We start from the raw sequence: 16,893 nt of genomic DNA on the forward strand, positions 1-16,893 counted from the left end.
TTTCGTCTTGGATCGAAAACGTTTCACTGTTGACGTCACAATTGAATATGACGTTGCGCACGGTGTTGGTACACATTGACGTTACGTCAAAATAACGTTATTAAAGTCATAACGTTGTTACAACGTTTTAAACGTTAATTGCATATTTTAGTTGTTTAATGTGAATTTTATTTATTTATTTTTTTTAAAATCTAAATAAAATAACAGAGCACAAACTTTTCAATTTTTGAATCTTCGTTGAAAATATTAAGATGTACACTAAAAATCTTATACTCTTATAAATATTTAATAAATTGTCAGATTTTTATTATGAAATTGTCACAGGCATACATATCCCCATTCATATCCTTGATTCCTCTTTCTATTTCTTTTTTCTCACTTTGTACGCTCAGTCTTGCAAAGAGAAAACACATCAAGTAGCTTTCTCTTTCAACCGTCTCTCCTTCATTTTTTTTTTCCATTAGGTCATTTCAAGTTTTCTATTTCTATCAAACCCCGCATGCGCCTTGGTTTCTGACAATCAAGATCAGAGAAAAGCACAGAAAATCGGTTAATGCGCGGTTCCAGGAAATTTTGCGAGGGGGGGGGGTTCCAACCAATTAAAAAAATATGACTCTAGAAGATTTTGACAGCAAAAAAATTATAACTGAAAATCCCAGGGGGGAGGGGGGTCCGGAACCTCCTTCCTGACCTCCCCCACCTTTTGAATTCTGTCATTTTCTTTCTATATTTTTCTAATATGTTTAATCAGATAATGTACCTAGCATTTACAACCTTGATTTTGCGAAGGAATATATTTTTCTACGATAGAGAAAATGTGTCTTTCTACGAGAAAAGTGGAATTATGAAATCAAAACATTTAAATGATCATGTACTTTTTATGACAACCGCTGTACAAAGTAGGATTTCCCCCATAACCAGCCCCCCCCCCCTCCCCGAAATCTATACTCAGGAATCTTACACTAGAGCTAATTTTCCCCTCTTTCTCTCTCAGAGTAGGTTTTCCCCTGTTTTATCAATGTTTAAATCATATCGACATTGCTAAAGTTTATATAAAAGTCGACTGATTTTTTAATAGAAATATGAGTGTTTTCGCTCAAAAATTTTTCAAAGGATCACTTCTAGTTAAATATATGGCCGATATTGGTTTCAATCTTTAGAAAAAGCTTATCGATATCCGTTCCGGTCCCTGACTTTAGGCCACATGCGTGTAGTTTCTTGTTTTTCATGTATCGTTTTAGTTCTAGTCAACTGTCTTCATATGATCCTATATCGGTATTTACAGAAACATCCTTTATAAGAGGGTCCTTACTTGATGCCTGGGTAATGGCAACGGGACATAAAACCTTAACTGACCTTACCACGTTCTTTTCTAATCTGTAAACCTTCCTCCTGCATTTTTGACATAACATGTCGCCAATGCACACAATTTTCCCGAGGAATGAACTGCATCTACTCTGCATAGCGCAGTATCTCTCCCAATGGCACAACAGTACTATTACACAGAGATGTTCTTGAAAGACAAACACAGCAATTTTTGCTCGGCATGATTTTTTTTTCGTGACACCTGCAGTATCGAGTAACACAAAGTGAATGATTCGTGTCCTCGAACAAAGTGTGCTTACACTGAGGTATAGTTCCGGTTGATTAGTTAAAGAGAATTTTTGATCTGCATTTCCATAAATGTCTTTTATATCAACAGCAAACATATACATTTAAGGAAGAAAATAGAAGTAAAATGAAAAAGCCTGTGTGAAAAATTAAATTCGGGTTTATGAACAGGTGAAAAATTTGAAAATATAAAAGTGTGCCAACAGGTGGATTCGAACCAGGACGCTAAAATTGTCCATGGTGAGAGTCTACGGACTGTCTCTCTGAGCTATACTGACTATGTGAACATACGTCTGACATAAATATAATCCAGTATGATAGAAATAGGTTTTCGCACTTTTTGTAGGTTTTTTACGAATTTCGACCCTAGGGCAGGGGCGCCCCTAAAAAATCTTGTTTTAAATCATTCTTCAGATCAAAATCTATCAAAATTTCATAATTTAAATTAGGGGTAGGCCTGCCCTGAAGGACTTCTATTCCAAAATTTACGCAAAAATTAGTGCTTTAACGGATAATATACTGTCTTAACCAACTTTGGAGGTTAATTTCAAAGTTGCATATAAAAAAATTAGGTTCAAAATGCAAATTTGAAAAATTTATACAAATATACGATAGAAAACAACTAAAGAACATTGATTTTTAAATGTGACTTTTTCAGGAAATTGTTCTCTCCTATAGGTCAAATCTTTTGTTATAACGAAAACATCCTTTAGTATGAAATTTTAGTAGTTAAAAAAATACAATACAAGAAGCATTGCTCTTGCAAGCCGTAGGATAGGTATGACTAGGTGAAACTTGGCGAGACACTTAATCAATATTATGCACATGTAGTTTTATGAAATATAACTGGAGAAAAAAATCCATTAAAAATAAAATTCCTCGTTTTTTTTTAAAATTAAATGTTGACACAACTAGACTTTTTTATTACAATTTTTGTGAAGTTCCATTAAGATTGTCAACTGCGAGAGCACCTGTGAAAAAATTACAGAAAGTACATTTGTAACCATATGTCGCCCCTCCCCCCTCATATATAAGTACTGGAATGATATTTTATAGCAGAAGGGGTAAATTGGCTCTTGAAGGAATCACACTTTATAACTGTTACACAGAGTAGGGATTTCCCCGGAAAATTGAATGTGGTGTGGGATTTCTGATGAAGGGGAAATAATACTCAAGAGCCAGTTTTCCGAAAAAGACTTTAGAGGGGAAAGGCCGGTATAAAGTTCTTGTTTTAAGTTTGGGCATTTGTACTGATACGTTTTTGTGAATCGGTAGATAGGTTCTAGAATTATAGGAGGTCGCTAAACTGAAAAAAAATAAATGGCCTTATACTGAATTAAACTTTTTTTTTTTCTTCAGCCCAAGTAGTTAAGCTCTCTTTATAAATCAGGGGGGGGGGGGGTTACTGACATGAAAAAAAAAAAAAGAGATGGGGACGTTTCGCTATTAAAAACCCTACTAAATTGAAAAAAAAAAAAAAAACTAGCCAGAAAAAATAAAATTCAGATACCCTTTTACTTTTTCGTGGAAGGGGGGGGGGGTGCGGGGGCTCTCATTCTCATTTTAGCAAAGAAAGAGAGAGAGAGAGAGATCAATAACGTGATATGTTTAGATATTGCTGCAGCAAAATAAAAAGGGGGTATCGGCCTATGAATGAAAATTTTCAGAATATTTAAAACAAAAGATTGTTCTAAAATATTTGGAGAAGGACCTTTTACCCTAATTGGAACTCCGGACCTGCAGAAAATTGGGAAAAAAAAGAGCACGGCGATACAATTTGACGCTCCCGACGTCATTCGTATATATGTAGTGTGTAAAATGACGTTTTTCGTACCTGTGACAAAATGGCTACATCTATATTAATGCTTGCGTTTATTTCATGTAGACGATAACCGTGAAAATTATGCTATTATCTAATACAGTATGAAATGTTCTTTCAAGATACAGTAATGATTGGTATGTATACGACATTAATTTATGTATATTTGATATGTAACTGAGACATATTAAGTATTATTATACTTTCATGTTAAATACTAAAATCTGATTGGTTTAGACGCATTTAACAATCCGTAATGTTACCCTCAGCGTTAGCAACACACTTGACAACGGGTAACATTACGAAAATATCACATGCGTTCAAATCATGCGCGTACGGTTCACCGTAGAATTCTCAAAACGTCGGTTGTGCGTTTGAAAGAAGCCGAATAAACGACGTCAATAAAAGCTTGCGTCCGATGTAGCTTACTTGAAAACAACAAACGACAGACGAAACATCCTTGCGAGTGCTAACTTTAGATGATAAAGGACTTTTTGAGTAGCAAACAAACAATAAAGAGGTTGGTAAATCTTTTCCGAAGCTTTCTTAGTGAGAAAAATAGACGCGGGGAGTTTGGAAGCTTTCTAAGCGTGAACTTAACGACGATCTCCGATTTTTTTTTATGACATCCGAAATCAATAAGACATTCAGTATAATAAAATAAATAGTGCACGTTTTTGAGGGTAACAGTTGAAATTGACACCCCTCGGAAAACCATTGTCAACCTCCGCTGACGCGTCGGTTGACAATGGTTTTCCTTGGGGTGTCAATTTCAACTGTTACCCTCAAAAACGTGCACTATTTATATAATAGTACAGCGACTCGTACGTGCATAACAAAATGGCTACACTTAACAAAGCCTTACTAATATTAACGTATCAGCAGTTATATAGCATGTATCAACATAACTAATTTTAGAAACATATGTACTTAAAGATTATTCATCAAAATTTATCTTTGTGTGGCATGTATGTCTAGTATACATCGCCATGCGGGCTAATGTCAACTTTAGGAAACGATTTTTTCCTGTTGGACATATTACTTACGCACTGTAGATACAGCCCAAACTCGTGAAATTGAGAAAATGATGCTAAAAATTCAACAATATCACAAAGAATGCATACATATTATTGTATTTCCTAAATTTTATTTAATTTAGAGGATTGGAAGTGGATCTTTTTATATCTTGTAGTTGCGAGAACAATAATTTATGTAACGTTGGACACGGGAATTTCGCCGCAATAACCAATAATGAATAAAGCCATATCATAGCTAAGATATTTTTATATTATTAAAAAGAGAATTTTTAGAATAATTTATTACCTTGGATAAAATAATTAATTTCGTTTTTAATTTCTAGTAACTTTATCATCTTGAAAACGCCAGTTTCTTTACGACATCTAAAGAGTCAGATTTTATAGTACCAACACCGTGCGCAACGTCATATCCTTTTTTTTATTGGTGACGTAATAATATCCCAGCTTCCTTAATTTTTTGTTTAGTTTTGTTTGTTTGTTTGTTTTTTTTTAAATTTCTTTATTTATTTTTCTTTCTTTCTTTATCTACACGCATTAATTAATCAATTGATTAATTAATAAATTTATTTATTTATGTATTTATTTACATATTTATTTATTTTTTAAGCTGAGTGAAATTTTTCTTTAAAAGAATTGTTTTATAATAATAGCAATCACTTTTTATATTCGTAAAGAACATTTGTTCTAATTTCATGTTCTTTCCCAAACCCCTCTTTAAAAGAACAATTGTACACTTAGAGAGGCGTTTGGGGAAGAACATGAAATTTAGTATGCTGGAAAGAACATGAAGCATGGTATTGTGGAAATATCCAGCACTTTAAATTCAAATTAAATATATATATATGTATTAAATAACCAACTAGCTTTTCCTTAATTTTGAAAAGTTGCCACTTTTTTCTTTTCCAGTAAATAAATTTGCGTATTTTATTCTGCAGGTTTATTTTATTTTTTATGATATATCAATATTTCATTCCTTTAACAGTAGTTTGGTCTACCGACCTACTTGTAACATACTCCAGAAAACCTTTCTCTACTTATCCCGGAACATTTAAATCCGTTTGTGAGAATTAAGAATTACACTCCAAGGTGGCATTTCCTATATGTTTTCGTACAAAGAATGCGTCCTGTGTTGTGCTTGTCCCTTTTAAGAACAAATAGAAAGTGTATTTTTCATAATATTTGCAGAAGACATCTTTCCTTAAGGTATGTCCCTATTTTTTCTGAAAATATATGCTGTATGTGCTTTTTGTTTTATGTAAGTAAACTAAATTTGGATCCCGCGCGTCCCTGACAGAAATAATATGTTGACGGTGCGACCGCTTGGGCGAGCGCAAAACTTGTGTATTTGGATACCCTATTTACTTTTAACTTAAATCTTCAAACCGCACGAGACATCTGGAAAGTTTAATCTACAATTTATCTGCAATATCCATAAAATCAAAGTGTGATTGTTATTTGTAACTGTGAGAACGCAGTTAGCAGCAAGATGCATTTGTGTTGCATTGTGGGTCTCAAGGTTACCGAGAAAAAAAAATATTTGGATCAATGTGCACAGTGCCAATTTTTAGGTCACCTGAGTCACTCAGGTGACCTATTGCTATCTGTTTTCGTACGTTGTTGTCCAACGTGCAATGTCCATAGGTCGTAAACTTTCGAACATTTTCAGCTTCCTCTCTTTAAGCACTGAACCAATTTTGGCATATCACATCAATGGGTGAAGGGGTACAAAAATTATGAATTTCTTGCCCCCCCCCCCCGGGGGGGGGGGGGGGGGAGGGGGGGCTGAGGGATGGGGCTAAAACCATCAAAATTAGTGCTATCTTTAAAAATATTCCTCTTTACTCCTGGACACCAAGCAGTCAAACTGTTGGCAGGATTTTAATAAGAATTGAGCCCTTTATCAAAATTGTGAAATTTATGGCCCAAGCGTCAGGAGTTCTGGTGTTATGGAGGGGCTCTAATGATCATATAGTTAAAATGCCTTAACTCTTTAAAAATCTTCTTTCCTCCTGTTTAAAAAGCAGATAAACTAGGTGCATGATTATAATGATCAAGGGTGCCTCTTACAAATTGTGAAATTTGTGGCCCCAGAATGAAAGGGTTCTCCGGGAAATGGGGGGGGGGGGGCTCTATTGATTATATAGTGAAAGTGCACTATTTATTTCTTTGAAAATTTTCTCTGCTCCTAGGTTTTTAGTAGATAAACCAAGTATATAGGTATGATTTGCAGAGGCATCTCTTTCAAAATTATGAATATCATGGCCCCTGGGTAAGGGGTTCTGGTATTAGGGCAGGGCTCTATTGATGATATTGTGAAATTGCATTAATTCTTTGAAAATTTTCTTCTCTGCTGGGACTCAAGTTAGCAAAATCCTAGTGAGAACCCTGCTGCCCCTGGGTATTTAGCAGATAAACTAAGTGCATGGTTATGATGATCAAGGATGCCTCTTTCACAATTGTGAAACTTGTGGCCCCAGGGTGAAGGGATTCTTGGGGAAAGGAGGGGCTCTATTGATAATACCGGTATAGTGAAAGTGCATTATTTCTTTGAAAATTTTCTTCTTTGCTCCTAGGTATTTAGCAGATAAACCAAGTGTATAGTTATGATGAGCAAGGGCGCCTCTTCCAAAATTGTGAATATATCATAGAAATGCATTATTTCTTTAAAAATCTTCTTCTCTGCCCATCTGTATTAAGGAAACATACTGAGTGTATAGTTATGAGCAAGAATGCCTTTTCCAAAATTGTGAATATCTTGGCCCCTGGGTCAGGGGCATTGGTATTAGGGTGGGGCTGTATTGAATCTGTAGTGGAAATGGATTATTTCCTTGAAAATCTTCTTCTCTGCTACTGGGCATCTAGGAGGCAAATAAAGTATATGTAAAGTAATAAGCAAGGATGTTTTTACCAGATTTTGAAATTCTGTATCCTTCGGTCAATTTATTAATTTCTACTAAAAAAAGTTATTCCCCATTGCTATTCACCTATAATAGTTAATCACTATAAATAATGTAACTTGGAAGGTCAATTGTATAACAGAATTATATGGCAAGAAATTTTATTGTAATTTAATACTAAAAGTACTTTCATAGTGTTTAATGGTCAGGTATACTTTCAAATAATAGACAAATGAAAATTGGACAAAAATACCATATCTTTGTACAATATATAATCTTCAAAGACTAAGAGAGGCTAACGAGGGGGAATGAAATGTTTTAACTAATACATGTAGTGCTTTGTTTAGCCCACATGAGTATAGTGACAAATGGGGGATAGTACAGGCAATTAAGTAGATTAACTTTAAGATTTGTTATTGATTACTAAATTAATATTTTGCTGATCCCTGATCATCCTATTTCTCTGGTTTTTGGGTAATATAGCTTTATTTATCACTCCTTGGGCCTCTTGTATTTCTTTGTAATGACAAGGAGATATCCAGAAGGCACTGCTTTGAAAATTGTTGTTAAGTGCAAAATCCCCTATGGGATTTTTCAAAAGTTGGGATGTATGAATGTGATAAAATGCCTATGAATTACTCAATAGTCTTTCTCAAAGAAAAAACAATGTATTAATCTATGCTATAATGCTTTCTCAATAATATTCAAGTCATGTGTTTTATGATTACATAACACATATATATGAAATATTACTGAGCCATCATGAGGAGCCATAATAAGGACAGAAGTATTTGGTGTCAATCTTGAAGTTAAAGTTAAAGTATGATTATTGTTACCTGTTACCTATCCTCCTTGTTCCTGGTGGCACATAGGGCCTCCACAGAATGTCTCCACTCATTTCTATTAGCTGCTGCTGTTCTTGCTGCATTTGGTGACTGCATGTTTGACGTATAAACTGCCATTTTCTCCTTCTTTTTTACTTCCTCGATGATTTTTGTTGTTTTGTGTAAAATGATTATGATGATTAGAGTTGTCAAATGTAGATACAGAACAGTTGTAGTCTATACAGAAAATTGTCAGTGTAATCATCATTATTGTGGAGTGTATAGGTCTTGTAAAAATATATCCATGTATTTGTTCCAGGAAATTCTAAGAGGACATTTCTGTGTATTAATGGGGCTTGGAAAACAAAGTTTGACCTACTTTGACACCTCACTGAGAAATCCTCACAGAATTATGGTTGTAGCACAAATTACTGACAAGAACACCAATACTTTTTGGATTATTCTCTGTAGCATGAATTAAAATCTTTTTGTTTCTATTGATAGAGTTGTTTATCTTGTGATAAAAAAAATTGCCAAAGGCACCAGTGGCCAATGTTGGGAATACATGTACTACAGTACATGTTGTATGTATTTTTTTCACTTTGCAAGAAGGCGACCAGAATACTTAACATGGCAAATTAATGTAAAATTACTGATATATATATTTTTTTGTAGTTGTGTAGCAGTTGGACCTGCACTTGATGAGAAAGAAGAGCATGAAGCTTACGAAATTGGAGAGGTATGTTACCATGGTAACAGTATTTACTTATATAAATTGATGAAGGACAAAAATTAGTTGTTATATATCAAACATTTGCAAAAAAAACTCCTTCAAAACAGTAGCAAGTAAATGTCAAATCTGTGATAAATTTTCAATACAGATTCAAAATGATCTGCAAATAAATGGTTAGAATGAACAGTTCCATCAATATAGAAAGCCATCCATAGTCCTCTCAACACAAACAAGATGTGTTTCTGAAACACTGATGCCCCCGTGTGGCAGCTTATGGTGAAGGTTAAACTTTCTCAAATGCAAGTCAAACTCCAAGGTCAAGAGGTCAAAAATGTTGTTACCCAAAGAAAGAACTTGTGTCAATGGATATACCTGGTAGATAGCCCAAGCACCAACCATTCAACAGTTATGGTCAAGGTTAATGTTTCCTAAAAGTGGGTCAAACTCTCACTCAAGGTCAAAGGGTCAAATTAATGGTATGCAGTGAAAGACCTTGTCATAAGAAATAAACATGCTAAATATAAAAGCCCTAGCACCAACTGTTCAAAAGTTATGACCAAGGTTAAAGTTGAGTAAAGTTTGCAAAAGTGGGTCAATAACCAAGGTCAAGGTCAAGAGGTCAAATATGTTGGTACCCAAAGGAAGGTCTAATACACATGTGAAATATGAAAGCCATAGCTTCAACCAATCAAAAGTTATGGGCAATGTTAAAGTTTTTGCATACAAACAGACAGACAGACAGATGGACGGACAGGGCAAAAACTATATACCCCTTAATCTTTGATTAGGGGGGCATAAAAGCTTAGAATTTGTAATGTTTATGTATTTGTAAGAATAGACATAAGTTTGTTTTACGTATTGACTAACTCAATGTTGCAGATTTGCATTGCAAATGAAATGATATTTAGAGACATACTTAGTCTAGTAGATACAGTCAAACCTGAGGATTCATAACATTGAGGGTAAAATTCATAAACAAAAAGAGATGGAACCATCCAAATCACTTTGAGGTATCCATGGTATTTGAGATATCAATGTTGGAGAACCAAAGTTCAACTGTTCATAATTCATGCAATTCATAGATATATGGAACTTGGATTCATCCTCTGTTTTTAGACATTCATCAACAAAACTTTTGGCTACCGAGGAGTGATATTTGGACAAAATCCTGCCACACTTCACATTACAGAACCACCAGAACAAGGACTAGACAGTATGTAAGTATCTATGACAAAGATCCAACACTTCATCTAAACATGATGGGAGAATTTTAACAGTGTCAGTGGATGTCATAGCCACACTTTATAGCACAGGGCCATTAGAATTGGGTAATGTGTAAGCATTAAAATCAGCATCACACAATTCTATTTATAATCCAGTAATGCTTGTAAGATAAGTCCAGAAATATATGCTATATTTAAATATCCATTAAATTTAGAACTTTTAAGCACCAGTTTTGGTAAGTGAGAAACATGGTGAGTATGGTAAATTAGAAAATGGTCAGAGCCTAATTTTTCACTTAACAATGACAGTGTTTGTAAAATTTTACTTTGTAGAAAAACAGGAGGATTCTTGGGAGGCAGAAAGAAAGAGAAGAAACATAAATATTATCATGTATTGTGTGATGAGAGAGATATTCGCCGGAATGATGTTAGTGTATGTAATAAAACCACTAGACCACTAGATACCCTTGTAATTGTCTCTTGTTTTTATTAGCTCACCTGAGCTGAAAGCTCAAATGAGCTTTTCTGATCACCCGTTGTCCGTCGTCCATCTGTCTGTCTGTAAACTTTTCACATTTTCAACTTCTTCTCAAGAACCACTGGGCCAATTTTAACCAAAATTGGTACAAAGCATCCTTGGGTGAAGGGGAGTTTAAATTAAAGAAAAATAAAGGGCCAAGCCCCCTTCTAAGGGGAGATAATCAAGAAAAGACAAAAATAGGGTGGGGTCATTAAAAAATCCTCTCAAGAACCACTGGGCCAGAAAAGCTGAAACTTATATGGAGCATCCTGGGGTAGTGTAGATTCTAAATTGTTCAAAACATGACCCCCTGGGGGTAGGGCGGGGCCACAATGGGAATCCAATTTTTACATTGAAATATGTAGAAAATATCTTTAAAAATCTTCTTCTCAAGAACCACTTAGCCAGAAAAGCTGAAACTTATGTGGAAGCATCCTTCAGTAGTGTAGATACTAAATTGTTCAAATCATGACCCCCGGGGTAGGGCGGGCCACAATAGGGAATTCAAGTTTTACGTTCAAATATATAGGAAAAATCTTTAAAAATCTTCTTCTCAAGAATCAGTGTGCCAGAAAAGCTGAAACTTACATGGAAGCATTATTTGGTAGTTTAGATTGTAATTTGTTCAAATCATGACCCCCGGGGATAGGGTGGGGCCACAATGGGGGATCAAAGTTTTACATTGAAATATATAGAAAAAACATTTAAAAAGCTTCTCCTCAAGAACCAGTGGGCCAGAAAAGCTGAAACTTACAAGGAAGCATTCTGGGGTAGTGTAGATTCTAAATTATTCACATAATGATCCCTGGGGGTAGGGTGGGGCCACAATGGGGAATCAAAGTTTTACATTGAAATATATAGGAAAAACATTTAAAAAGCTTCTCCTCAAGAACCAGTGGGCCAGAAAAGCTGAAACTTACATGGAAGCATCCTTAGGTAGCAAAGATTCGAAATTATTCAAATCTTTACCCCCAGGGTAGGGTGGGGCCACCATGGGGAATCAAAGTTTTACATTGAAATATATAGGAAAAACATTTAAAAAGCTTCTTCTCAAGAACCAGTGGGCCAGAAAAGCTGAAACTTACATGGAAGCATCCTTAGGTAGCGAAGATTCAAATTATTAAAATCTTTACCTCCAGGGTAGGATGGGGCCACAATGGGGAATCAAAGTTTTACATTGAAATGTATAGGAAAAATCTTTATCAATCTTCTTCTCAAGAACCAGTGGGCCAGAAAAGCTGAAAGTTACAAGGAAGCATCCTGGGGTAGTGAAGATTGTAAATTATTCAAATCGTGACCCCCGGGGATAGGGTGGGGCCACAATACGTATTACAGTGGGAAAATCTGGTGAAGAACAGCATGGCCAAAGTTACTCAGGTGAGCGTTGTGGCCCATGGGCCTCTTGTTTATTTAGACTTATTTAAAATATAATAATAATCATGAGGATATTGAATATTTAGTGTCCTTCTTTTATAGGTACAAAGGACTTATACTGCAAGTGACGTTACAAACAAAATGAGTAAATTTTTAGTCCATGTAAGAGGTATGTAAGGTTATAGATATGTTCTCTTCTTTATAGTACCCCCTTCTTTCAAATTTTAAGAGATTTGTCTGTTTGTCCATCTTTATCATGCCTACACTATACAGTGTACATGTATCTCTGTCCTCTGTAGAGATAAACATTTGATGCACATACATAAGTATTCAGTGCTTAGGAAAATTATTGCTAATGAAGGTGTATAATGACCTTGGTTACTTTGACAAGGTCAAGGACATAGGGACTGGAAGTGTAACCCTTTGTGTAGGGGGTAGATGAGATGATTTAGAACTGCAGATTTGACATCAAGGCACATGTATTTAAGTTCAGAGGGTTAATTTTGAGACAGAAAAGTTCTTATGACTTACTTTACTCTGTTGTTTCTCATACACATAAAACCCACTCTAACTGAGGTAATTGAAAACAAACTGAGAGACAAGGGTGACTGAACGTCCATGTAACTTTCTAATGTAAGACAACAAAAAATGGAATTAGTTTGTAATAATGAGAGAGCAGTGCTACTTGTCATTAGCCACTGTCTCAGTATCAACATCATGTGTAGAACTATAACCATCGTTTTATTTTTAGGTGTTGACTTAGTTCCTCATGAGGATATTCTGCCCTATCAGAGCACAGAAAATCCGGTCATAGACAACAAACTGTTTGCCAAATGGCAGAACAATACAGCTGCTTTCATTGGTGAATCTTAGCCATTAAGTTTCCTTCATATGTATCAAGATCTTCATGTTTTTAAAAAAAAATTCTAATACTCCAAAAAAATTACAAGTTAGGCCAAGTTACAAAAATGTGTGTAATTATAAGCCTTCAAAACAATGCTTATAATTTTTAAAACCAATATTGACCTAATTTTAGGCTTGAGATGTTGACTTTTGTTATTTCAGAGGAGATAAGCACTCTTTCCTTTATGAGAATTACCAGTGTCTTTCAAGAAACAACAGAAAATGTCCGTGTTACTGTGATGCCATTTTATTTAAAGAAGTCGGAATACGTAAGATAATGCTCTCTCTACAGAATACCCTTTAATATCATCATTGTGTAAAAAATGGTTTTACATATATTCTTAATGGGAAAAAAACTTTATTTCTGAAGCAGTATACATGTGCCATGAATACTATATTTTTTTTTTATCTCAAATTCAGATTTTAAGTTCTCTAGGAGATGAAGTTATACAGCTACTTAAAAGCTTCTTATACAGTGTATTAAGGTTTATCAATACTCTGATAAGAGAGATTACTCTTAATTACATAAATGTCTGTTAATCCTTTATAAATTTGTCAAGTTGAAGTGTCTTTTTTGTCCAATTTTGCCCTGCAAGCTATGCTATAATTGTTAGTATTTTACTTTAAAAAATCATTTCTTGTGGAAAATCATAAAAGTTAAAGATTTTATATGAGTGAGCAGAGGGTTTATGAACCTTAATGAGTTCATATAATGTATGACATTTTAAACTTTTTTGTGTGTGAGAAAAATAATGAATGCAGTATGAAAACAAACCTATATATGTTTTGTTTAAACTTAGAATTTGATTTAATTTTTTTTTTTTTTTACAGAAAAATGCACATTTGTTTTTGATAGCTACAAATATTAATCATGTCTTATCCAATATTTTTGAATATATGCCTTTTGTGTTGAGGCTGAGTTGATCTGTTAGATTAATCTACCCATATTTGATACATACATTTGTAGGACTTACCTATATCTTTTACTTGTATATTTTCTGTGACAGGTTCCGGGATATTTTAATTTTAGCAGCAGACATGCTGATAAGACTGGGGTGAGTATCATTAGCAATCAGTGTGTGAAGTCTTTTGGTAAAAACTCCATTCTTGATCTATAGAGATACTTGTGTTTGTTTTCAGGGGGACAGTGGAGGGAAGCATTATGTGAGTACAATCTTCTGATGTCATTATATATATTTAATCCTGAAATAACTTTTAGGACTCAGCTGTAAGAAAAGCTTATCCGTTAATTTTAACCATCAACATTTTATACATGTACTTGTATAGTAAATGACAAGTTAATTTAAACTTTTTACATAGGGATCTTGATTTTAAAACAATTAGGTAAATTTAATTTCTTTGAGTTATTGGCCTTTTACTAGTGAAAAATACCTGTGTTTTTCATTTTGACAAGCACATCTCTAATATCTAAAGATCATCGATTTTATTTTGTAGTGGCGGTATGTGATAAGAATTGATAACCTGAGAGATGATATTATACAAATTCGGAATCGTAAATGGACAACGTTAAGTATTCCTAACTCTCAACGATGCTCTCCCTTATCACAAGGTGTTGTAGGGATGGTAAGTTAAGAAATGTTAGTATGTTTATTATCAACAATTCAAACAAGGAAATTAATTTGTTCTTTTTTATGCATGAATACATGTGTTCAGTTCATAATTTCAGCAACCTAAGATTTACCCTGGAAGAACTTTCCAATACTGGAGTAATGTAGAACTTGATGCCCCCAGTGGTGCTATGTGGTGAGAATGTTTGGTCATTATTTATTTTTCTAATGAAGCTTTTAAAATTTTGTATCTGTGAATAAAGCATGGATTCCATAACTTATACTTCACAAGAAGACCACATATTAGCACTACCTTTTTAGTTTTGACATTATGTACATTATACAAGAAATATCAATTAATAATGTTCAATACATTATGATATGTTCCATTCTCTTCACTGCCAGGGCTACATATGGAGTTGAGAAAGAAGATGGTGGAATGTTTACAGTCAAAGTACCTCGGGTAATGCTGGAATCACGGAAAGATAAAGACGATTTTCCCAATGTATCCCCACCAGTAGGAATGGTCTAATGTGATGTTGTCAAACTGATTCTTTAGTGATTGTAAAACTCGGCCATTTTTTTATGCCCCCGAATCGAAAGATCCCGGGGGTATATTGTTTTTGTCCTGTCTGTCTGTTTGTCTGTCTGTCTGTTGTCAACTTTAACCTTGCCCATAACTTTTGATTGGTTAAAGCTATGACTTTCATATTTCACATGTGTATTCCTTGTGACAAGACCTTTCTTTGGGTACCGTCATATTTGACCTTTTGACCTTGACCTTGGAGTTTGACCCACTTTTGCAAAATTTTATGAGACTTTAACCTTGGCCATAACTTCTGAACAGTTGGTGCTTGGGGTTTCAAACTTCACATATATATTTTTTGTGACAAGGCCTTCCTTTGGATACCAACAACTTTAACCTTTTGACCTTGACCTTGGAGTTTAACCTACTTTTGAAAAACTTTAACCTTGGCCATAACTTTTGAATGGTTGGAGCTAGGGGTTTCATACTTCACATATGAGATCCTTGTGACAAGACCTTCCTTTGGACACCAACCACTATGACCCTTTGACCTTGACCTTGGAGTTTGACCTACTTTTGAAAAACTTTAACCTTGGCCATAACTTTTGAATGGTTGGAGCTAGGGCTTTCATACTTCACATATGTAATCCTTGTGACAAGACCTTTCTTTGGATACCATTCACTTTGACCCTTTGACTTTGACATAGGAGTTTGACCTACTTTTGAAAAACTTTAACCTTGGCCATAACTTTTGAATGGTTGATGCTAGGGCTTTCATACTTCACATATGTAATCCTTGTGACAAGACCTTTCTTTGGATACCAACCACTTTGACCCTTTGACCTTGACATAGGAGTTTGACCTACTTTTGAAAAACTTTAACCTTGGCCATAACTTTTGAATGGTTGGAGCTAGGGCTTTCATACTTCACATATGTAATCCTTGTGACAAGACCTTTCTTTGGATACCATTCACTTTGACCCTTTGACCTTGACATAGGAGTTTGACCTACTTTTGAAAAACTTTAACCTTGGCCATAACTTTTGAATGGTTGATGCTAGGGCTTTCATACTTCACATATGTAATCCTTGTGACAAGACCTTTCTTTGGATACCAACCACTTTGACCCTTTGACCTTGACATAGGAGTTTGACCTACTTTTGAAAAACTTTAACCTTGGCCATAACTTTTGAATGGTTGGAGCTAGGGCTTTCATACTTCACATATGTAATCCTTGTGACAAGACCTTCCTTTGGATACCAACCACTTTGACCTTGACGTTTTACTTACTTTTTAAAAACTTTAACCTTCGCCCTAACTTTTGAACAGTTGCAGCTAGGTCTTTCAAATTTCACAGGTATATTCCTCGAGACAAGACCTTTCTTTGGGTACCAACATTTTTTTATCTTTTTGCCTGGATTTTGACTTGCATTTGAGAAACTTTAAAATTCGCCATAAGCTGCCATACGGGGGCATCAGTGTTTCACAAACACATTTTGTTTTCAAGATAATTTTAAATATTTGCTTCAGTGATTTGAAACATGTATGATCATTTTAAATTAAGCATATCTATTCAATTGTATTAGTTTTAATATTATTAATTGGAAAAATGTACCGTTTAAATGGCAAGACATAAGAATCTTATTAAAGTGTTTTGCACTTTCCCTTTTCTTTTTCTTTGTAAAGCTGAGAGAACAAAGTACATAAAAAATATCAGAAAAGATTCTTATATATTTTTTTTAAACATTGGAAATCAGTATTTTCAGTCCACATTGCTAAAGGTCATTTTAAGTTCACTTACAAATAATAACTTTCCATTATAAAAATGGACACAGTATAAGTACTCAAGGAGGTCCCT

General features: G+C 34.6%; 1 protein-coding gene across 1 annotated transcript; it reads left to right on the top strand.

Annotated features, from left to right (window-relative positions):
• Positions 1 to 5,569: 5,569 nt before the first annotated feature.
• On the top strand, positions 5,570 to 15,720 carry LOC133205535 (polymerase delta-interacting protein 2-like). The gene is made up of 12 exons (XM_061341368.1): positions 5,570 to 5,670; positions 8,864 to 8,927; positions 10,038 to 10,138; positions 10,478 to 10,577; positions 12,141 to 12,207; positions 12,790 to 12,900; positions 13,104 to 13,210; positions 13,949 to 13,996; positions 14,082 to 14,105; positions 14,397 to 14,525; positions 14,629 to 14,705; positions 14,915 to 15,720. The coding sequence occupies exons 1-12, from the start codon at positions 5,585 to 5,587 to the stop codon at positions 15,039 to 15,041; spliced, it is 1,041 nt and encodes a 346-aa protein (XP_061197352.1). The 5' UTR covers positions 5,570 to 5,584; the 3' UTR covers positions 15,042 to 15,720.
• Positions 15,721 to 16,893: the final 1,173 nt, after the last annotated feature.

The sequence above is a fragment of the Saccostrea echinata genome, unplaced genomic scaffold (assembly GCF_033153115.1).
Source record: "Saccostrea echinata isolate AGI-Se365-2 ecotype Australia unplaced genomic scaffold, CSIRO_AGI_Sech_v1 ptg000054l, whole genome shotgun sequence".
NCBI lineage: Eukaryota > Metazoa > Mollusca > Bivalvia > Ostreida > Ostreidae > Saccostrea > Saccostrea echinata.

Excerpts from the sequence above, each read along its gene's own strand:
- LOC133205535 (XM_061341368.1), top strand. The coding sequence starts at position 5,585 with ATGCGTCCTGTGTTGTGCTTGTCCCTTTTAAGAACAAATAGAAAGTGT. Across the intron at positions 13,997-14,081 it reads GACATGCTGATAAGACTGGG|GGGGACAGTGGAGGGAAGCA; the intron begins GTGAGTATCATT and ends GTTTGTTTTCAG. Across the intron at positions 14,106-14,396 it reads ACAGTGGAGGGAAGCATTAT|TGGCGGTATGTGATAAGAAT; the intron begins GTGAGTACAATC and ends TTTATTTTGTAG.